The sequence below is a fragment of the Hipposideros armiger genome, unplaced genomic scaffold (genome assembly GCF_001890085.2).
Source record: "Hipposideros armiger isolate ML-2016 unplaced genomic scaffold, ASM189008v1 scaffold_837, whole genome shotgun sequence".
Classification (NCBI taxonomy): domain Eukaryota; kingdom Metazoa; phylum Chordata; class Mammalia; order Chiroptera; family Hipposideridae; genus Hipposideros; species Hipposideros armiger.
In genome coordinates, this window is record NW_017732187.1 from 155,408 (window position 1) to 178,823 (window position 23,416).

The 23,416-nt window shown below is 41.8% G+C and overlaps 1 protein-coding gene across 3 annotated transcripts in view; it reads right to left on the reverse strand.

Annotated features, from left to right (window-relative positions):
• Nucleotides 1–16,235: 16,235 nt before the first annotated feature.
• NECTIN3 (nectin cell adhesion molecule 3) overlaps nucleotides 16,236–23,416 on the reverse strand; it is a 119,982-nt gene continuing 112,801 nt past the window's right edge. The window contains exons 8-9 of one of the 3 annotated variants that reach the window (XM_019629304.1): nucleotides 17,979–18,041; nucleotides 16,236–17,221 (exon numbers count right to left, since the gene is read on the reverse strand). In XM_019629304.1, coding sequence (XP_019484849.1) covers nucleotides 17,045–17,221; nucleotides 17,979–18,041 — 240 coding nt within the window. In that variant the 3' untranslated portion in view covers nucleotides 16,236–17,044. Of the gene's footprint in view, nucleotides 17,222–17,978; nucleotides 18,042–20,212; nucleotides 20,381–23,416 lie in introns of those variants that run through there. The other 2 variants (XM_019629305.1, XM_019629306.1) reach the window with 2 other exon arrangements.

The window sequence follows — 23,416 nt, forward strand, 5'->3', positions numbered from 1 at the left end:
GGATTTGCACGGACAGTTTTTTTTTTCCCCCCTCTTTTTTAAAGCCAGCTTGTAGGAAATCAAGAGCATGCGATTAATGATGACTTTAAAATGGCTAAGATATTGAACTGATTTTCTTAATGTGCCTTTAATAAGAGAAATGGAACCAAGCAGCCGTTTCAATTAGGTGGTAATGTAGAGTTTGCAAAAATGTCCACAGCTGGTAAGAAAAACCTGGAGACTCTATAAATATGCAGCTCAGCAGGTCTTGTTGAGATTCATCCTTGAAGTGATGCCTGCAAATAATCCACACTATGCAAGGGAAGGGGTAGGCAGAGTGGGGTGGGGGCAGGAGGACTGGGGAAAGGAAGGAGGGAAGGCAGCCAGCTATTTAACCCCTAGAAGAGTGCCATGGCGCCTGCTGGAGGAGATAGGTAATATTATATCAGAGATACGTGCGATATCCTCATGACAGTCCTAGGAAGTAGACACTAACGTGTGTTAGCACGCCAGGAAACATCCGGCAGAGTAAAGCAGTTAGGAACAAGCGTAAGGAGTTGTAGGTGGTGGTCAACATCATCACGTTTTTCCTTGTGTCTCCAACATGGTCAAGGCCATTTGCCAGAGGCATATTTGGAAAGAGCTACCTTAGTTTTGAAGAGCATGTTATATTTTGTTCAATCCAGCAAATATTTGCCAAATACCTAGTACATGCCTCACTTGTGTTGGGGGAGAAGGAACACGGCCAAACTATATCCAGTCTCTGCCTTTGTGCAGCTTATGAACTCACGGAGTCACCAAAAACCAAATGAGAAAATAGTGCAAAATGATGTAAGTAAATACCCAGCATGTGGGGAACAGGAGCTAAGGGCCTGGCCAGAGAACAGTGGTACTCACGTGGACTTCTGACGTTAGGAAGACGTCAAGAAGGGGCCCTAAGGATGGGAAGGATCTGGACAAAACAGAGTGTGGGCCCTCCTCGTAGGGGTTAGAAGAGTGGGTAGTGTGTGGGGGTTGAACAGTAAATCAGCTGCCACGGATAGAGCGCTCCTGCTGGGAAACGGGAGGGGACGAAGTGGCCAGAACAACAAGAAGCAAAAGGTTAGGGTACTAGAAAAAAAAGGCACAGAACATGATCTGGTCAGCAAGGAGTTATTTGGTGTTCCTGAGTAAGAGAGTGACATGAGAAGAACAGGATTGAGAGAGAGGTTCAGCTCTGGAGAACGCTGAAAGAAATAGAGCTTGAACAGGAAGTTAGCGGGTATGCCTTCATTATAAACATTACTTTTCCTGTCACCACACTGCTCCAGTGACCACAGCCTCTCAGCTACATGCTTGAACTGGCCTCTTAACTGGGCTCCCTGCTACTCTCCTTGCCCTCGTTTGGTCTATTTCAACATGGCAGCCAGAGTGACCCTGTTAAAGTATAAACAGGGAATATCTGTCCTCTGTTGGGACCCCTCCAATTGCTACTAATCCATGCAATGAGAAGCCCAAGTCCTCACAATGCCCCATAACCTTGTACCTGATCTAGTGCCCACCTCCAACTCCTTCTCAGACCTCATGTTCTACTTCTTTTCCCCTCCCTCACTCGTGCTACTCTTCAAATGTGGTGTTCACAGAGCTGCCACAGGACCTTTACACTTGTCGCTCCCTCTGCCTGGCTGGTTCTTTCTCCAGATGCAGGGCCTCTACCCCTTCACTCCTGCACTTAAATATCACTTTCTCAGTGAGGCCTCCCTGCCTACCTTATCTAAAATCATAAAATCTCTATGCCCCCAACACTTTCTAACTCCCTTTATTACCTTGTTTTTTTTTATTTATACTTATCACTTTCTAACATACACGTTTTTAAAAATTAAATAATTGACTGTCTCTCTCCCCCTCTTCCCCTATGAGGCAGAGATTTTTGTTTTGTTCATTGTCGTATTCTTAGCACCTAGAGCAGAACTTGACACTCAACCATATGTGTTGGATGGATGGATGGATGGATGGATGGATGGATGGATGGATGGATGGATGGATGGATGAATGGATGGATGGATAACTATCACAGAAAGCTGAGAAGGGTTGAGAGTGTAAAGTGGATGAGAGCTGTAAGGATGGAGGAGGTGGGGCAACTATGGAGAGATTGTATAAAATGCCAGAGCTTTTGAATTACTGAAGGAATAATTAAGGAAATGCATGTCTTTTCAGCAGAAGCCCTGCTATTACTCAGTGTCTGCAACATGGGCTGTTAAAGTCAGAGTTTTATGAAGGAGAATCATCTTCAAAGCATGATAAATATCTGAATGAGACCCATTAAGTGACCTGTTACACAAATCAATCTCAAGTTTTTCTTTCCAGGACATTCCTAAAGAGGTTTTGAAACATGCACTTTTCCCCTTCTATCTTTAATTCTGCTTGATATTAATGCAGAAACAAAATCCATTTTAATACTGGTCAAAATTCTAAAATCTGTATTAGTATGTTCTATTTACTTTGAGAGTTCATTTTTAAAATAGCATTTTGAGGTTTCTCATGACAAGCATCTTATTCTATTGTTTTACAATTAGAATTCTCAAAGAACCTCACAATATGTGTACATTGAAAATAAGAACAAAGAAACGAGTGATATTAAGGAAAGAAACATAAATGTGAGTGAAAAAAAATGAGGATAAAAAACAAGAAAGGGGTGGAGTCAAGGTTTTTTCTAAAAGGCTTCTATAAATAAATACTTGTCGGACTAGAGTTGCGGTTTTATCAATGCAAGAACAAGCAAATGGGGTGGGGATGGGGTGGCGGACGGTGTGGGCCTGCTCATGCTCTGAGATGGATGAGGGAGGCTCAGCATAAAGTGCTTAACATCCTCTCAGCATCCACCTGGCAGTATGTGGTCCAGATGGCCTAAGGACACAGAAGGCACATGTGGACAGTACTGAGAGGCTTAGAGGACCTGAGCAATTCAGAGAGGGGGAGGGATGGAGCGACTGATATGATTGAGTTTTTTACATGTGTAAAGTAGTTCATACACATAAGTGTGCAGGAAATATTGCATCTCTCTATTTTCTTCCTGTCACCTTCTTCTAAGCCATGCTTCCTCCCAATAGGCAAGTTGGAAATTCAAAGCTATTCTTGCAACTTTCTTGTTACCTTTTCTATTTCAAGGTTGTTTCCAAGTCCCTATACAGTTCTATACAGTGCCAAGGTGGTGGTGGTGGTGGCAGTGGTGATTGAAAATTACTGCTCAGACACCACTGTGCCAGCCCATGTTTCTCTTTAGGTCCACCACTGTGCTGTTGCTTCTCCAGGACTAGGACACAGGCCAGTACTGCCTCCCACATGGCCTGAGTATCTGCTGCGCACACAGGGGAATACCAGATACAATAAGCATGTCTGCATTTCTTGTGGGACTAACATCCTAGATCATCTATTTGAGTTTGAGAAAAATTGCCTTCTCTTCAAACCCTAGCCTCAGAGCAATGGTTTTAGGCTTTTATGGGAAAAATGCAAAAAAGAATGGAATTAAACTACCCTAAGATGAGGAAACATGAGAGGTCACTACCCCTTGAATGTGGAAAGATTAATGGGTAAAATAACAGGAAGAAAACATAAGTTAATAACTTAAAACATTATCTTGTTATTAATAGAGACTTCCTAGCCTATAAATAAATTGATAGCAGCCAATCTGAGAAAAAGTAACCAGTTTGCTTCCTGGTATGGGCAGTAGAAACACACTGCCCATATCCCCTTTCAAGGAAGAAGTCGTTGCCCGAGCTCTCAGTCTCCAGAGCTCACATCCAGTGACTGAGGGAGGTAGGGGTATGGAGACCAGACCATTTCAGCCAAACATGGTACACCTCTCACGGGCCCTGTGGGATGGGTCAAGGCTTTGTGGGCCTGCATCAAGTTCTTCTATCTCTCTGCCCAAACTTGCTTCCACCCCACCCTCCTAAAGGTGTTCATCTCTAAAAAGTGCCCCGCACACCAAAATCATCTCAGCATTTGCTTCCTCCAGAGAACCCAACCTGCAAGTTTGTCTAGGAGTGGTCCTCAAAATCAGTCACTTAGATGGGATTTGGGAAACAAATCACTAGCCACCTGGCAGGCAATGAGGACCCAACTGGTGATGGATGGAACATGGCATCCCCTGGCTCAAAGTGACAGTGCATTTGGGTGGTAAAATGGAAAGATATATCCATGAAAAGGAATGCTCTAGCAGGTGAGGTTTATCAGGTGTTGAGAACTAAGGGAGAAATAGTAACTATAGGAAAAATGGGATTGGATGAGTATTTCCAAGAGCCACTGATACTCTAATGATAATGAAAAGATGCAGGAATGAACAGGCGACCCGAAAGCCAAATAGGAAAGCCTGAGAAATCTCCCTGGTAGTTTACAAAGAGGCTCTCATACCTTGCAGCGGACCCCCAGGCTCAGGAGTAACTCTAGTGCTAATCTCCAGAGATGGTTAAATTTCCAAGCAGACCTGTATCCCAATGGGTTTTGGGAAAATGGGACCCTGATATTTGAGATAAAAACATCTAGGAAGATGCTCCCTGAAAGTTTCAAAACCCTAGAATCCTCAGGTGATCAACTGTCCTGATTTCTGCTGATGGAGGGGTTTCCTGGAGTGTGGGGCTTTCTGTGCTGGGCAAATCGGGGCTGCTATTCACCCTATAACTCCTATGACTCCTCTGAGCCTGCAAAAGTGGCCTATCCCTTGCTACTTAGAGTTAGCTCTTCCCTCTTGCTTAAAATCAATGCAGTTTCCCCTCTTCCAGACGGCATGTGTCCCACTCAAGATCTATCCCAAGCTCTCCTCCCAGTTATGAGGCCGGTAAGTAGGGTGAAGTCACAGCATAAGCACCGTGAGACATGCTGGGCCTGTTAAGGGAGAAAAGGAACTCTACCCCCAAGGGCTGCAAGGCTCAGCCAACATATCTGGGCAGATGCCAGGGCAGTACCAGGGCAACTGGTTCTTGACCAAGAGAGCTGGAACTTAAGATTGGATAAGACAAAGTTTATTGATTAGGGAGCACTCTCCAGAGATGCAGGATTTATGCCTTGGCAAGAACCCCAGGAGATGGTGTCACATTGCTACTAGGATGGTTCCTAGAAGCATGACCCATACTAAACAAATTTGGAGTGCCAGAATTTCCTTGGTAGATTGAGGAAGAAAGAATTAAAAGGCTCAGGGATGTAGGCATGCTAGAGTGGATATATTACAAATTTGTGAGGCCTGAAAAGCAACCAAAGGATTATGATTCACAGAAAATCCTAGAAGACATACCAATAACCAAGGCCATCGGCAATAGGCATCAGGAATACACTGGTGACAGGGGCTCCAGCATCACTAAAATTTTCAACAATGATGAAAACACAACAAATGGTGATAGGCTAGGACCCCAAATGATAGGACCCCAAAATAACAGAGGCCAAGTGTGTTAACACCTGAAGCAAGCCACGTACATACAATTTTCCTAATGAACAATAAGGGGAGAGTAGCAACCAAGCAAGGGGGCTGACCTGCAGGGTTATGGAGATTACAGGGGCTCATCAGACCAGAAGACTACTGAATCAGAAACTCTGGGGGTGGGGCTTAGCAAGCTCTCCAGGTGATTCTAATGTAAGCTATAGTCTGAAAACCACTGAGTTAACAGAACACAGGTACAACAGAGCTGACTTTGGAAAGCAGTACCATGCCAGGAAACCCTGCAAGTCCGTGTCAATCACAGCAGGGGACAGCTGTGCTAGAACGTTCTTTGCATTTTAGAAAAAGCTTTGCTTTCTCTTTAACCAAGAAGAGAACAGGAGAGTTTACAGAGAAGTCACAGATTCTGCAAGTCCCTTGGCCCTACACATTTCTACTTAGGAAGTCTCAAGTTGGGAGAGTAGCAATTGTGAGTTCTGAGTGATGAATAGCTCCACCCCTTGCTAAACTGAGCAAGGTAACATGTTGACCATTTCTGCCCAGCAGAACTGTTTCTTTCTTTCCTTTGATTTGAGGTGACAATATAGGTCAAAAGCATCAATCCCACCTTGTAACTTTGGGCTTTATTACCAGTATGAAGGGAAGAGTTTGGAAAAGGTAGGGCGAGCCCCAGGAGACTGTGGACGAGAGGCTAGGTTATACTTAAACACGGTTCATGAACTAAAACCAATTTGGAAACATAGTAGACCAGAATTTCAAAGGGTTATTTAAAGTCTGAGATATGAAGTACTTATTTTGTGGATGATTCTCCATCTCATTTCTCTAGAGCCTTCTTGCAGCAATTTCAGAGGCTGGTGAAGGACATTTTCTTTCCCTTACATTGTTTTTTGCTGAAAGCATAAATCTAAAGTTGAGTCTTTTCCTGGAACCTCTGGGGAGAAGAAACTTACAGGGAAAATATCTGATCACAAGAGTTCATTATCGTGGATCTAACCACCGAGACATAGTTTCTGCTCTCTTTTTGACTCCCTCCCACCTTTCGACTCTTGCACAAACCATGTATATTTGTGGAATATGTCTGCTCCTTTGTTTACCTGGCCATGTCTTATCCATTGAGCGCTCATTAAAATATATTTTCCAGGAAGTCTTCTGGATGGATTACAATATATTCCTTTTGGTTTTTCTTTGTTTTTATGAATTTGATTATATCGCAAAGATATCTCTTTAATGATGCTTGGATTTTATTCCAAAACTTTTTTGACATTCTCAGAAGTGTGCATGTGTGTGTACTTTGTTGCCTTGTGGAAATGTGACCAGGATTCCAGAGTAACAAAGGCTGAGAAAGAGCCCAAGGCTATTTGGGAGTCTAATAATACAATGTGGAGGGGCAGATATTGTCCCTTCTACTGGTTGGTTGTAAGAGTGGAGAAGACCAATGATAGCCCTGAAGATGGTAGCTATCTTTCCTGATCACTATAGGTCATATGAGCACTGTTAGAGATGGCTTACATCAGTGATATGCTAGAGTCAGTTGGCACAACTTGCCGTGCCAATTGTGCACGTCCCTTCCCAACTTCAGGTTCAGTGGTGTCATGTCGAGAGCTTAAAATTGGCCATGTAGGAGTATTTATATCATGAAAGTCAGCAAATGTTGCAAACCAAGGTTTCTTTTTTAATCCAGCAAGCAGATTTATCAGCACTCTACTGTGTTCTTTTTTTATTCCGTATCTACCTCTAGTAGGCTCATGCTTCCCTTTACATTCTTGAACACAGTATATTTATAGTACCATTTTAATGTGTTTGTTCACTAATTTTATCCTCTAGGTCTGAGGTTGGCTAACTGAAGGTCAAATCCAGCATGCAGGCCTGTTTTTACATGGCCCATGAACTAAGAATGGTTTTACATTCTTAAAGCATTGTAGAAGACAAACATTATTAGCCATCAGGGGAATTCAAATAAAAAACACAATGAGATAGCACTTCACTCTTTCTAGGATAGCTATAATAAAAAATAAAAAAAAACAGATAATAACAAGTGTTGTTGAAGATATGGAAAAATTGGAACTCTCATACACTGTTGGTGGGAATGTAAATTGATGCAACAGCTTTGGAAAACAGTTTGGCAGTTCCTCAAAAGGTTAACTCAGAGTTTCCATACCATCTGGCTATTCCATTCCTACATATACATGCAAGAGAAATAAACACATATGTTTACACAAAGACTTGTACATGAATGTTCATAATAGCACTATTCATAATAATTCATAATTATTTCCAAAAGTAGAAACAATCCAAAAGTCCACGCACTGATAAATGGGTAAAATGTGGTATATGTCCATACAATGGAATGTTATTTGGCAATAAAAAGAAATGAATGATAAATGCTACAGCATGGGTGAGCCTTTAAAACATATGCTAAGTCAAAGAAGCCAGACACAAAGGACCACATATTGTATGATTCCACTTATATGAAATATCCAGAATAGGCAAATCCACGGAGACAGAAAGTTGACTGGTGGTTGCCAGGGGATGGTGGAGTGGGGGGAGAGAGGAGGATACTTTCAAAGGGTGAATTTTATGGGGTTCCCATACTTTGGGATCTCACAGACCAGTGAAGTATTCATCCCTAAAACAAAATTGAGTGATCCATCATAGATGGCATTCTTTTTAAATAACCACATTAAAAAAGTTATCATCTAGCACCAAATACATTTCATAAAAGAAAGGACATTTTAACATCTAAAGATTAATCAAGGATAAAAAAAAATGTAAGTGGAAGAAATGTAGCTTCATTAAAAAAGGGTTAATTTTCCCAAGCAATTACAATAATATGTAACGTCATGTTTTAAAAAACATTTCCAATATTGTTTATGTATAAAAGTACTTTTGTTATTACTTTTAAAATATTTTTAAAGGAGCACCCATATAAAAACTTATTATTTTTATAAAAGATGTTCTTTAAATCTTGAATTTTACAGTTGTGTAATTAATTTTTTTTAAAAGATTTTTATTGGGGAATTGGGGGGATGGGAACAGAGCTGGGGAATTGGGGGAAGGGGAACAGACAAGTTGCTGTCGTTTTGCTCTTCAATCTAGTTGTGGAGGATGTTGCTTCACTGGCCCAAGTTGGCACCATCACCGTGCTCTTCTCTGGCGAGGCAGATCAGTCGCCCGCTTCTGGATGGCTGCTCACGGCGGCTGCTGGCCACTCACGCTGGCTGCTGGCTACATACAGTAGCCCATGGCAACCCACTGCCACAGGGACTGCAGCCTACGCCGCCGGCGACCCACGGCAGCCCAGCTCCAGGCCGAGCTGCTGCCCAGCATCCTAGCTGTGGAGGGCAGTGTCACTGGCCCTCACATGCGGGATCCGAACTCTGGCATCCCAAGCGAGCTCTTAACCATCGCGCCACTCGGCCAGCCCAATTAAGTTAATTTTTATATGTACTTTAATCATAATTGATTTATTGATAATAAAGTAGATGAAAAACTTTAGTTGATAAAACCTTTATTCAAAAGATATCAAGAACCACAGAGTGCAAAACTCCAAAAATAAAAGACAATCTTGTAATTTAAAGAATATCTAAAAACAACCACATTAACATTGTTTATAATATGATCTCAAAATGAAAGGTAATCTTCGTATTTCTATATTTTGCCACATTTGAGCTAAAATCCTCCTTAGCCTACTACATTGTTATGCAGCCCTTTCGGTTTTAATGCCTAAAATACAACTTGGGAATTTTCTGACAAGCAATAATGCATACTATTTACTTCTTCCTATATATCAAAATAGACTAGTTCAAATGACTAGACACTAATTTTCACTAAAAAAGGAAGAACATGTTAGCAAAACATTTTTTTTAAACAATCGGTGGATTAGTATTCTGAACTGAGCTACACAAAAACACATTTATACTTGAAGATTCTCCAGATTATTCACTACGCATTATAGAGTATACGACGTTTGCAAAATAGTTTTCACCGTTCGTTAGTCAGGACTCACAACACCCAGGTGCTGTGAAATAGCAGAATGAACCTTCGTTTATACAGGGAGGACCAAGGCACACGATGAGATCCGGTCAGGGCCAGAGTGAGGCCAGAGTGAGACCTCATTAGCTTCTGACGTCGTGTGTCCAGGGCCAGGTGCCTCTTTACAGAAGACATTAACTTATTTAATGATGCAAGTAAAAGTATGTGGGATTTGGTGTGGAAAAATTAAGTTTTGGCTCCGTAAGTAAAATAAAAGTTCAGAACGTGGATAAGGTAGAGAGAGGACATTTTCAGTGTGAAAGGATTAATGGGAAGAAAGTTAAAACCAGAGTAAAGATTCTATTCAGGCAGAGATCACTTTTCAGAAATAAAAATAGCAAAACATGAATAGAAAAAATATAATAGCTATAGAATTTCTCATTTCTAAGCCAAGGCGAAACCTCTCTTGAAGACAATCATTAAACATCTTATTTTCCCTCCACAAAGCCCCTGTGAGGTAGAGAATACTAACTTACAAGGGTGAAACTGAGAAGTAAAGAAGAGGTTAAGACCACATGGAGCAGATGTTACGTCTTAAAGCATTGGCTTAGACATAGAAACAGAAGGTAGAGGATAAACACGAACTTTTCTGGATGGACGAGTGGAATAATCCAGGGATCCAGTAGCAACACCACCTACTTAACATTTTTTACAAAGGACCTGGAATTTCAAGTACACAATGAAACCTAAGACGACAAATGCGCTTCTGAGTGTTGAAACGCTCTGTTGACAGGAATACATGTAATAATTTCTTATAAGACCACATGAAAAAGCATGCATACATGAGCCAATGTGGGCGAGTGCAAACTAATGCATTTAGGACAAAATACTGCTGTCTGTAGTTAAAATATGATGTACACTGAGACATCAGCTTGACTTGAGAGAGGAATTTAATTTAGCTGTGTTAGGGTAGATTTAAAAAACAAAACAAACAAAAAAACTGGTTATTGTTGGAAAGAGCATTGAAAACCAAAACAAGGGCACCCATTCACTTGAAAAATTACGTGCAACCTTGGGCTTCATAGATCCACTGTGAGCTATTAAGGGACATTAAGAATGTTTGAAGTCTATTCCTGACCTCTAGAGGGGACACATGAAACCTCATGGCCATCAGACTTATTTGTAAGCCGGACAGGCCACAGTTCTAAGCCAGTGGAGAAAATCGGATGGTCTGGATTCTCAGGAAGGCTTTCCCTCAAGATCTCCTCTCACTGACTTTCACACCTAAAATCCCAGGCCATGATAATAAATACACCCAATGTAGGCCATAGGGGACCTGATTCTAAAAAACATTAATGGTAGTGCTGGGGAAAACGCCAAAGGCAACTGTTTGGTCTCCCACCTCTAGATGGCATGAAAGGTTGAAATATCTCCGAAAGCTGCTTTTTGTTGATTTGAACATAGGTTGGGATGGTAATTATAACCTAATAATAATTTTAAGTCCAAGAGTATATCTCCTTGGGTGACATGCCTCCCATGTAAATCGCGCACTGTAAACGACATAGCTGTAGAATAGGAGGCGCACTTAGAGGACAGCGCCCGCCTCGTTTTCCAATCATGGACATGTTGCTATTCTCCACAAATACTTGCAACATCTGTTCTCCTGAAACGCAGACGTTTATCTCTACACCGCACAGACTGTAAATAGCACATTTTGGTGTAGGGAGATACATAATTTGATACATAGCCCCCAAACACTGATTAGAATATTCTGGGTAAGAGCCGGTAGAAGGGATTTATTCTCAACCAAAGGAATAGAGAATCCTTTTGTCATTGGTGGTTTTCCTTCTCCCTGAGATAGAGGAGGAACTTCCACACCATGGTCTCCATTGATAATGTGTGATAAAAAGATGCTTAGTATCATCTGAATTTTTGACAATTCTCTCCACAATCAAACCACAACTTGAGTAGAGAATAACTAACCTAATAATGGAAATGGAGTAAAAATAAATGTAATATTTTACATATTTCATCTGTCAAGGTAAAGATGGCCTGCATGCTCCTATCTCTAAGCATTTTTTAGAGATCATGTTAAAGCAAATATAATCAAATGGGTTTGAAAGAGTGAGATCTTTGCAGATGTAAGGGTTCTCTCGTACATGTAAACTGAAAAACATTTTTGAACTGCAAATTTTAAGCCGCCTTCTTTCCCCTCTGACAGACACACACACACACACACACACACACACACACCCTAAGAAGAAAAAGGCTGTCACTAAGGAGAAACGCCAGGGAGACTCTATTCAGCAGTTGGCTGATTTCGGAGCAGTGAACACATCTACCTCACCCTAGTGTGAGGAATCCTTAAATTCTGTTTCACTCCAAGCATTTGAATTATTTTGTATACGTTACTTAGTCTTAACATATACACTGGGAGTGGTTAGTTAACATTTGAAGTAACCTAGTTGGGAACACACTCTCCCAAGGTTGTTATTTAGCATTTTAAACTCTAGTCCCTTCAGAGGCTACTGACACAAGAGCTTTACCTGTAGCTCAAGCCAGATACTTTGTTAACAAGTGACTATTTTCTGTGGTCACATTAGTGGTGTTCAAGGTATGTGGATTGGTCCAGATACCACAGGGCACTCGGGCCCTTCTATGAACGGGTGTGAGACCCTAGCAAGCACGCTAGCTCTAAGATTCCTAGATTCTGTGTCTAGAATGTAAATGGAATGAACTTGCCTGACCCTGAATCTGCCTGAATATTATTATTGGATTCATTTCTAATAACCCTGTTACTTGAGATATTTTGGGTTCTCTAAAAAAAACAGAGCTGGGACTTTTTCAAGCTTACAGGACAGGTTGACTGTTAGAGGATCTGTTCTTGTGCCTGCATGCTTATAAACATGAATGATGCAGAAATTACACTGATTTCAGTGTAAAGTACCACTTGGTAAGGTTGCAGGGAGGAGACCTACAGCCCTCACCCCCTTCTACCTACTGAAGACCACCAAAAACAACCTAATAAATGCAAGTGACCAAATTGGCCAAGTCCAGCTTACAACAATTTTCTCTAAAGAAGGAAACACAAATAACTTAACAGGTGCAGTAAGATTAATCCAGTCACAGTGTAGAGTTGAATAGGCTTACAAATAGCAGTTTCTAATTTAACAGAACTAGAAGTCCCTGGTCCTCTTATAAGATCTGCAAACAACCCAAGGAAAAAAGACCCTGTCAGTTAAGCACAGGGATTAAGAGAAGCAGAGCTGAGCCACAGGGGACATTTCTCCTTCACACTCTTCCTTTTCTTCTTCTTCTGCCTTTCTACCAAAGCCATCTTTCTTTCTAGCTCTCCACTATAACAGTGTCACCACCCCGGGAGTTCAATAAAGGTGAAACAAACTCAACAGAGCAATGAGTGTATTAAAGAACTAGTTGGGGAAGAGGTGTTAGAAGTTTGTGCCCACTAAAACGAACCAAGTGGATGGAGTGGTTTTGATTATTTGGCTGGTTATTTTTGTAGCTATGGTTACCCTAATGGATAGGAGGCTCGTTCTGAACATTTCGAGAAGTTCAAAAACTAAGTAAAAACAAGCATATGGACTTGCTATCACCTTAATAAACATCTCTAATGGTTTTCTTCCATGTACCCTCTTATGCCTCTACTTAAAAAAAAAATCAAGAAAGCTCTTCCCTAACACCATTCCCCAAGTGGGAGTGGGAGCCTTTCTGTTCCCACAAGAGCAGCTGCAAAGGGGACAAAACAGGAGTTTGATACTAGTCAGTGAGGTGATTCACGTCAGGTGGTTGCCCTGGAATCCAGTCCACACGACGCACTCAATAATGGTGGCTATTATTAATAATCTGTAAAATAAAAGCAACTGCTGGTCACAGCAGCATGCACTTTCAATTCGAGGCAAAGTTTGAAAGGCTGAAATCCAGATATCAAGCTTTCTATATGACAAATGTTTATGTAGTAAAAGGAACATCTTCCACTGCCAATGGGCTAAACTCAAATTAGGTCTAACTGAGATTTTCATTTGCCACTTGTTTATCCCTGGGGACAGGATGGAGCTCTAAATGCTGGCAAGGGGACTGGAGTTTAGGTTCGACATGAAATAATAATAAAGTCACAGGCATCTTCATCTGAAGAGAAGTTACAATTTCCCATTCATTATTATCTTGTTTCACTCTCCCCATATTTCTGTGAGGCTGAGGGGAAGGTGTTACCATCTCTGCTGTATGGAGAGGGCAAACCGATGCCCTAGGCAGGTGAAGTGACTTGTCCACGTTTCCAACGGCTAGAAAGGGGTGAAAGTGGGAATAGAGCCTGTTCTTTTGATTCTTGGTATAATGGTCTGTCCTCTACACCCCAGGAAATAAGAGGCTTGAAGAAAGGCTCTATTGTATATAAAAAACAGCACTAAGAGACCATCACAATGCAGGGAAAGACTGCACAATGAAAATCAAAATAGTAAATTTTAGACTACCGTGAAGGACAACTTAGGAAATCATTTTCAAAAATGGATAAAGAAACTATCATCCCTATGAGTAAACAAGGCCATAAAAAATTAGTGAGGGGACCAGTTCATTTAGTTTATAGCTTATCTCTTTAGTATCTATGGTGGGCATGTTACAGTGAAGCCTACCAAGCACAGGTAAGAATTTTATATTACATGCCCCAAAGAGCATGGACTTCTTCAAATTTAGAACACATACGGTGGCCAGGAATAGGGGAACCCTCACAGACGAGAGAACAAATCACTGCCATTTAAGAATTAATCTAAATTCTTATCCCATTAGGCCAGGCCAATCCTAAGTGGCACAGCTGCTTTATTTTAGCTGGTCTGCAAAGAGCCCAGTTATCCGCTACTGCAGCAACACTGCACACTCCCGGAGCCTGGGCGGCCTACAAAATAGGCAATAAAGGCTGCGTGTTTAAGATGGAGCATGCACACTCCCCCTTGAAATGCAAAGCCACAACCACAAGTGGATAAGCGCTCTGGGATTTATTTCTGTCTCAGTGTTTTAGTAAGCCAGAAGAGTATCTGGTATCAACTGTGGCTTATATCCCTAAGCCTCACTCACTGACCTTTAAGAGTCTAACTTCCAAATTTAAATGGCCATCGTCAAGTAGTCTGGGCTCCACATTTAGAGATTGACAGGCTAATTTTGGATGGTATATTTTGGTTGAGGGGGCTGGCTGATCAAACCCTTCTACAGCTCCTTTTTATTCTACTCAGTATTTAGAGAGAACAGATGGGACGCACCAGGACAAGCAATTATATAGCTTCTATGACCCATGCAAGGGGCCAACAGCTATAAAATCTACCAGTTTGTTAAAGAAATATCATAGCTGACAGAGAGGCAAAGAGGATCTTGAACTTGCTGGCTGTGAGGGAGGTTATGTACATCCTGAAATTTCCATAACTACACTAAGGAAATGGAAAATGCAGTGCTAGGTTCTTCTTGGCAGGGAAGGAGCTGAAGACAGGTCAAAGAATTCCTTAAGCCCACTGCTTCCAACTCTCCTTGCCTAGAGCAAATGAAGACGTCTCCACTCCCGGCTAGGTCCTGGGTGTGCCTGTGTGACATTCACTCAACAACCTGTTTCCCAGCAGGACCCTAGAAACCATCCTCAGTGTGTAACATTTTTAAAGCTTTCCCAAGGAGGTGATGCACTATAGCATCTCCTCCTCTGTAACATCCAGTATTTATAAAACACTTCCGTGTCAAGGAGAGCTCTAACCAGAGTCAGCGTTCTGTTGGAAAACAATTGCAAGGATTCCTACACCTTCAGTTACACTAACTTCCCGATGGGATTCCAAGAAACAAAGTGAAATGTTTTCTTTCTGTGTCAGCTTGCTACAAAGTGCGGTAAACGCTAGCTCTGAGGTAGCACAGTGATACAGCAATGAGGGTCCTTGGAATTTACCCTTTGATCCCATGTAACTATCACCTTTTTTTGCTAATTACCTAGCTAAAGCACTGAGTTAGAATTTAAGCATCTTTTCTCCCAGAATCACTGGTCACCCAGGTAATAGAAAGGGATAGTGTGTTACTACTGCAGAACAACCAGAAAATTTATCTGACAAAGCACGGCAACTAAAACAAGGAAACAAACCCACAAGCAAGACCTAGAGCCAGCAAATCATGAATCTCAACACATCTTTGGTATCTCACCAGAAACCTGTGTTTTCTCCCGTTCCCTTGAAGCTTAGGTTGGAAATGTGTACTATCTTATAGTGCTTATGTCACTCTTTCCTAATACATGACACGTCTGGAGTGTTTTTTCTGTATGTGACATACCTCTAATCTTCCAGAACACACAATATAACAATGCTTTCCTTAAGATGTGAGGGAGCGTGATCGACATTTCTACCTGGGCTCCCTCCTCTGCTCCCCCGGCTCTAATTACAACCTTGAATCTCAGCAAGGAAAAGTGGGCAAAGGGAAGTGAGAAAACTCAAGATGAACAACGGCAGGCACCAGAGTGGTACAGGACACACTGGTAAGTCAGTCCCAATATTATGCACTTTTCTTAGCATCTCTTTCTTCTTGTTGCTGACCAGGTAAAGTAGAAGATAGGGGATGAAGGACAACACGTGTGTTAAGCACATATGCCACAATGAAGAGGCCTTTTTTTTTTTTTTAAGTTTTCAAATTTTCCACCCGGCTTTTAAAGCAGGAGTTATTTCATGATGATTTTCCAGCAGGCTTTTCTGAGGTAGATAAAACATGGACGATAGGTATTCTGAAGAATGCAGAGGGGAGCTAAGCCTGTGTGGATAGGAGTCATTTGAAAGACATTTCAGTAGTGAGAGCTGAGCCTGTCACATACCATGGCGCAGAGGAGAAGGAAAAGGCTCAAGGCTGTCCGCCATTTAGACGGGGCTTTTAGGATTTAATAGGTGAGAAATAGACTAACGTGTCTAGTAAAGAACAGAACCGTGGGAACAATGACAGAGCAGGAGAAAGGCCTTGGTAAGCACCCCACTAATCAAGAGCAGGCAGATACGTAGATGAGGCAAAAAAATAGGCGTCCCTCAGGAACTTAGTGATCAAGAAGGAACATACACATGGCAGGGTCACAAGAGTCGACTGCCAACAGGCTGGACGTTTCAAATGCCTTTTGTTGTTTTTGGGTAAAGAACAAATTTTGCCTCTTTTCTCAGGCTGCTTGTTGCTACACAGGTATTGTAACTATATGAAGCCATGTCAGAAAAAGCCAAATCCCAACTAAATAATTAGTGAAATGGATTTTGAACTCCCTTTTCTGCCCGTCTGAGGTACAGAGGAGCAGGCTGGCCTGCCTGAGAGCCGGCGAGGTGAGCGGGCCCAGCTGGGGCTTTGCTTTCTGGGGAATCACTGCTGTCATCACAGGCAGATGCTCTCCTTGTAAATGAACGTGCCACTGTAGGCCAAATGTTAGTAGTTAAACACCATCCCCACAGAAATGCACAAAGCTACAGTCAAGTTTTCAAACACAGCTGGTGATGAAGCGACTCTTAATGAAAGAAAGAACTGCACTATTGGCTCCACGTCGTTCATCAGGACTTCCGATAAGCTTAGATGAGGATTGTTTTATATGAGAGAGAACAAAACAATAACTATTGACCTGGGTTTCTCTCCCCAATCTAAGAATGACATTTGTTAGAACACCCATTGGAGAAAAGCGGGAAATCACACGTAATGCTCTTGCGGGTTGATGTAGACTCTCTCAGGGTCGCCGTGGTGACATTTGCCAGGGCTTCGGTCTTGGTAGCACATCTGATCGTAAAGCGGGTGCATCTGCTGACGCCCAGCTGCCCCAACTGGATTCAAATCTCCACAGTCCAATCTCCTGCTGTTTATTCCATTCTAAAAATTCAAACATTGCTTACATTAGCCCAACAGCTGTTTGCATTTTTCTAGCACTTTGGTGAAAACAGTCAAGAACAGAATTCATTACCGTCTGTGTCCCTGATTGCTTATCCCACAAACCATTGAATGGCAAGGTCAAGTTCACCAGATGATGATTTTTCAGGTGTTGGTTGCTTTCAATACCTGAACAAGATTGGTGGCAGCTCCTAAACAGATGGTGACTAATGAATGGGGACGGTAGTCAGTTTCAGGTTTTGAAATCTGGAATTGGTATCAGTTAAGGTAAACTGGAGAAGAACAAGGCTGGACTTCAGGACTCCCTCGGCATGGCTCAAGCTTGAAATGAGTGCATGGGATATACAGAGAATTAAATCAAACAACACAAAACCAAACAAAACCAAACCCCAAAAGCAACCTCAAAATTCAGCACTGGGGAGTTAGGGAAGAGGCACAGCGAAATGAACTGGTATTTGTCCTTCTCGTCTTGACCTTTCTTCCTTGCTTGACCTTGGGTCACAGCTGACACCATAAAATGAACCCCACCTGCTGCTCTGGTGTCTCTGGGACTGATCCCTTTACCCAGTGATTGGTTTCATAAAACTTGATTACTTCTAAGAAGGATAAGCAAGCTCACGGGCTTTACAGAATCATACTACATATGTGCAGAGAGGTGAATAAAATGAAATTTCATAGACATCAGATGCTAGTTTAATAAGTATGGTGGCCACTGGCTCTACAGGACAGCATTACTCACAGGGTGCTGGAGACAGCCAACTTCTCTTTCTTTGAACTGAGTCTGCAAAGGCAACTGTTCGGTCTGGAGGAAGAAGAGAGAAAAAGACATGCCCTTTAAAGCACCAAGCACATGGTGAAACAGATCAACCAAGACAACTAAGACTCCTTTTTAAAAGAGCAAACCATGTCTTGTGAAATGTCTGCCAGCTAAGCAAAACGTTCCAGATGAGGACAGGAAAAGTACACTTCATGAATCAATCTCTCTCTCTCTCTCTCTCTCTCTCTCTCTCTCTCTCTCTCTCTCTCTCTCTCCCGCCCCCCCGAACCCCACCTCCCTCCACTGGCTCCAGATTTCTTCTGGAAGAAAAACATATGTATGCAATATCTGCTGCGGAAACCCTCAGACTAACTTGTTTACATCTTACTTCACGGAGGACTGGCATAGAAGGTCTCTCACCTGTTCGCAGTGGAGAAGTCTGCTATTTTGAGTCAGCCAAAAGTGGTTTGGGGTGCTAATGAAAGGTTATTTTTCGTCCTTATCTATATATGTCATGTGGTCACGCTTTTCTTCCTGCTGCTACTCCCTGTCCCCTGGCCCCACCCAGTTCATAAACAGGTTTCATCATATTCAAATCCTGAAAAGGCTCCGTCTCAGCAGCCCTTGCTTACAAACGCATACTTAGCCTCCAGCCCCTAGGTCAAACATCAGGTCTTCAAGGGAGCCCTAGTGCTTATGAAACCATCAGGCAGAGACAACCACTCTCCTTTCTGTGCTTTCATAGCATGCCCTATCACAATTATTTGTGTATTTTCTTATCTCCTTCACTAGACTGAGCGTGCTGGTTGGAGTATTTTATAAACATCTCATTTAATCTTTACTATAATTCTATAAAATGAACATCTTTACTTTACAGATGACTAAAATTGAAGCTCAGAGTGGTTAAGTAAGTTGTCTCCAGCCACATGGCTGGGAAGTGATGGACTGTGATTCAAACATGGACTTGTCTGATGCCTAATCCTATACTCTCAGATCCCCTGCCTCTAGCTCAGTGCCTGGAAAATAGATGTTCAATAAATACCACAGAAGAATGTCTGAAAGTCCAGCACATGGGCATACCTATCAACATGCTCTCCATTTTACTGCCTTATTCTATCTTTTTGGTCTGGAAGGTCTGTCCCTTAGTCTCTGGTAATTGAAATACTACCCAACCATCTTGGCCTGACTAAAGTGTCCCCGCCCCCCACTCCCACAAGGTCTTTCCACATTGCCCACCCAAGTTAATGTCTTTACTCTCAGTTTTCCTATCGTTCTTGTTTATATCTCCATTAGAGCACACATCATGTTCCACCTGTTTTACAGTCCTGATGTCTGTATCTTTCAAGCCCAGGAAACAGTGAGCCTTTCTTGGCCACCCTCCTCCGTCCCCACACCTTAGCCTGTGGTTCTAGCAATACTAGGAGGTCAACAGTCAACCACTGAATTTACTGACATCTAAACTACCAGTTCTTGATATCCCATGTCAGGATTATCCAAGTTATAAACGATGTGACAAATTCGTCCCCCCTGTTGTGTTCTGCAGGATTCTAATGTGCTTTCCACATGACCAGTTGATGTTGACAGCACATAAAAGTCCAAGCAAGGCCAGCTTCATGGAGGAGTGACCAGTCACACAGGACCTAGCGCTCACAAGGGTCCCTCTTTGGGGTTTAATGTAACTCTGTGGTTGCCATCTTAGATTTCTTAATTTCCTCGTGGATGTGTTTCGTAAATGGTCTAATGGGACGTGGAGCATGCTTCAGGGACTTGCAGCCTCAGCCTAAGGAGTCCTGCCCCCCTGCCTGTGTTTGACTTTGTTCTTGCCCCCTCCCCATGCCCTCCCCCCCAACACCTTCCCCTCCCTGTCCCTGTCCAGTGGCTGCTGTGCCCTCTGTCCCTGCAGGGGCCTGAGCACTAGTACAGGAAAGGGTGGGTCAGGAGTGTACACCCCTGTGCTTCATGTTCTATCTGGCAGGTGGCTGGGGCACACGTCTCACGAGGGCAAGGTCCCCCTGATCTGGCACCTCGTCTTGCCATCTTGACATTTTAAATGTTAAAACAAGGGGTCCTGCATTTTCACTTTGCACTAAGTTTCACAAATTATGTACCTGGTTCTGACTCAAGGAAAATAGGCTTAGAAAAAAAAACAACTTAAAATTAAAATTAGCATTTTCTTTTGTTTATTCACTGTTTTAGATTATGTCTGTTGCTGTACACCTTCCACTAACACAGGTCATTGAGAAATGACTACATCACTGCTGTATCTAATTCGACAAGAGGCAGGGTGATTGGATGCTTCTCTGTAGAAAAATCAAGAACCATTCTCCTTCCGGTGGCACTAGGTGGAAAGCAGGGGTACAGTCAATACTGAAAGAGATCACATCCTAGAAATAAGAGTTCAAGAGAAGACTTTATTGGAATATGTGCTTTTCTATCTTTATGTTATAAAATTCCAAATGGTAAATACAACATGACACAAAATGAATTACCATTCACACTTTCCCTGAACACTCTTGAGTAAGATTTGCCTTTGGTCATTACCAACAAAACACAGTAACAACCTTTAAGTCCCTAAAAGCCAGTATTCATAGAGGACCCAACTGATGGCCTAGCCTCATGAGTAACAATAGGACCAGTATTAATTCAATAATATTGGGGAATTAGAAGCAGGAAAATCTATTTTGTTTCAATACAAAGAGATTTCAAAGAGCCATTACTTTATGAGTAATAATAGCATTGCTACCTTTTTCTCATGATAGGATATAAAACTAGTCAGAAGTGGTACCTTTGACAATAAAGGACAAGAAGAAAGAGTTCCTAAACCTAAACAGGAAAAAATGGTGCCTGGACATCATGAACAATCTTCACAAGGACAATAAGCAAATGCCTAAGTTCCTCTTCTCTATCCAATATTGTAGATCTTCATCCATTATTATACCTCACATGAGCCCATGGATTTTGAATTGTAACAATCTTTAATCAAACTGTTTCTATAGTCAGGAGCCCCACACATCCTAGAGATGTACACCCCTTCCCCCCTTAGGAATCAAGGACTATGATAAAGCATGTTGTGTTTGTCTCTACATCGTTTGGCTATCCAATTTCCCACAAGATACATAAGGAACTTCATTTAATCTAATGGTGGGTGGGTCCATGTATTCTTTTTCTGCTACTCCATAAACTACTTAAAATGTTGCATATTCTGATTTTTTAAAGAAGTTAATGACCACAGTATATAGAAAAATGTCGTGCATAATACCTCACATATGTTTGGTGTTTAATATATAGGTAATGAATTAATCTATAACACTTTAACTGATAGATACATAGCATATATTATTTCATTATTCTTGCTTTTTTTTACCCCCTAGAAAGCCTTGGGCTACTCTGAATCTCTAATACATATTTCTGTTTCCCTACTTACATGTATGTACTGCCTTGCAGCAATTTCTATTGAGCTACACCCCGTATTCACTTTCCTGATTTACTAAAGTCATATAGACTTTCATTCCTGGCTTCCAAGGTGCTAACAACACTAGTTCGTCAAGGTTTAGTATATGTTATCTTAATTAATATATTACCTTCTCTGGCTCAACAAACAAACCAAAAGCTTCACTCTTTACTATGTATTATATTTTAACCTGTTTCCAGCTAGATAATATTTTAAAATTCTGTGATGAGAGCTTTGAGAGTTTTTAAGACTTATTTTCAGTAATGACAGAACCAAGGTTTCAAGTTGTCATTGTCTGCTTGCTCTGGTAGTGTCCATTTGGATCTATTATAACTACCAAATCTGAGTCTTTTCAGTTTTCTATCTTGTTTCATGATTTCATCTTAAGAGAGGAATGAAAGATAATACCTATAAAGCTTCAACTTTTTAAATTCTAAAAGGTACTTAACTTACCTCTCAAAACCTCAGCTTGACAAGATACCTAAAACTCATTACCTGCTGAAGGGCCTTCCATCTCCCCTCAGGTTCAATGAGTGAAGCTATACTAAGTATGCTACAACCTCACACCTAGGTGTAGTCGGTCTTTCCTCCACTGATGCCTTTCCAAGTCAAGCATTTGCTAAGCTTCCTGTCACATCCTTGGGTAACTTTCCACTGTCACACCAGACATAACCAAATATTTTAATGTGTAGTCACTGCTTTTTATGGAGACAGAAAATCTCAGAGTACAGGTTATATGAAGAATGTCTGAATAATAAGTATATCACTTAATTACTTTGATTCTACATGAAATCTAAGAGATGGAGAAAATTAGTATACATTACCCATTACCCTCTTATGCCTGTCAAGAAATGCTGAATCCTAGATAATACAACATTTCTATAAATCTTTCCTTTTTAATTTGCTTCTATTTGGGCTTTTGTTATTCTCTCGATTCCACTGGTAACCGGGGGAACCCTATCTCTTTTTTCCCCCTAACTCAGAACTTCAGGTTCATATCTACAATTCATGTTGAAATTACATTCCACTGAACTCTCAATAGGTAAGTTTCTGGAATTGCTGGGTCACAGGACACCCAGTAATTTTCTCTGAGCTGAGTCCTTGTTCCACAACCTGCACTGTTCTCCTGGTCTATTTTCCACAAAATGCAATACATCTGTTGGCATTCTCTCCCTCTTCTGATCATGTCTCCATAAAGCTTTTAAAAGGGTTTCATCCTATCAATATTATCTTACCCTAATGCTTCTTCCTTATACTGACAAGAAAGACATATTTGCTTCTGTTTCTAGTCATGACGGCGAACTAATATCAGACTAGCCCTCCTGCCAAAAATTACTAGAAAACTGGACAAAATATATAAAACAACAATTTTCAGACACTGGACAACTGTGCAGCACAGCACTGGGATCTCACAGAATGGAAAACACACACACACACACACACACACACACAACACACACACACACACATGTGTGCACACAGTAATCTTCTGACAACCCTGACTTTTCTGCTGATTTGAGAAGAGGAAAACCCAAGAATAACACAGGGTCCTGCTAAGCTGTGGAGATAAGAGTTCAGTATTCACACAAGCTGAGGTGGCTGGGATCTGTAGGATGGGGTACTGAAGTGAAGGAGAATCTTCACAGAGCATGCGAGACATTCAGTGGAGATGCCAGGGTCATACCTCAGGAGTCAGGCTAATGTAGCTCTAGAGGACAGACTATTTTAGAACAACCATAACAAACCTTAAAAACCAGTTTCCAGGGCCGGCCGAGTGGCGCGGTGGTTAAGAACTGGCTTGGGATGCCAGAGGGCCCCGGTTCGGATCCCACATGAGGGCCAGTGACACTGCCCTCCACAGCTAAGATGCTGAACAATAGCTCAACCTGGAGCTGGGCTGCCGTGAGTCGCCTGCGCCGGCATAGGCTGCAGCCCCTGCGGCAGTGGGTTGCCATGGGCTACTGTGTGT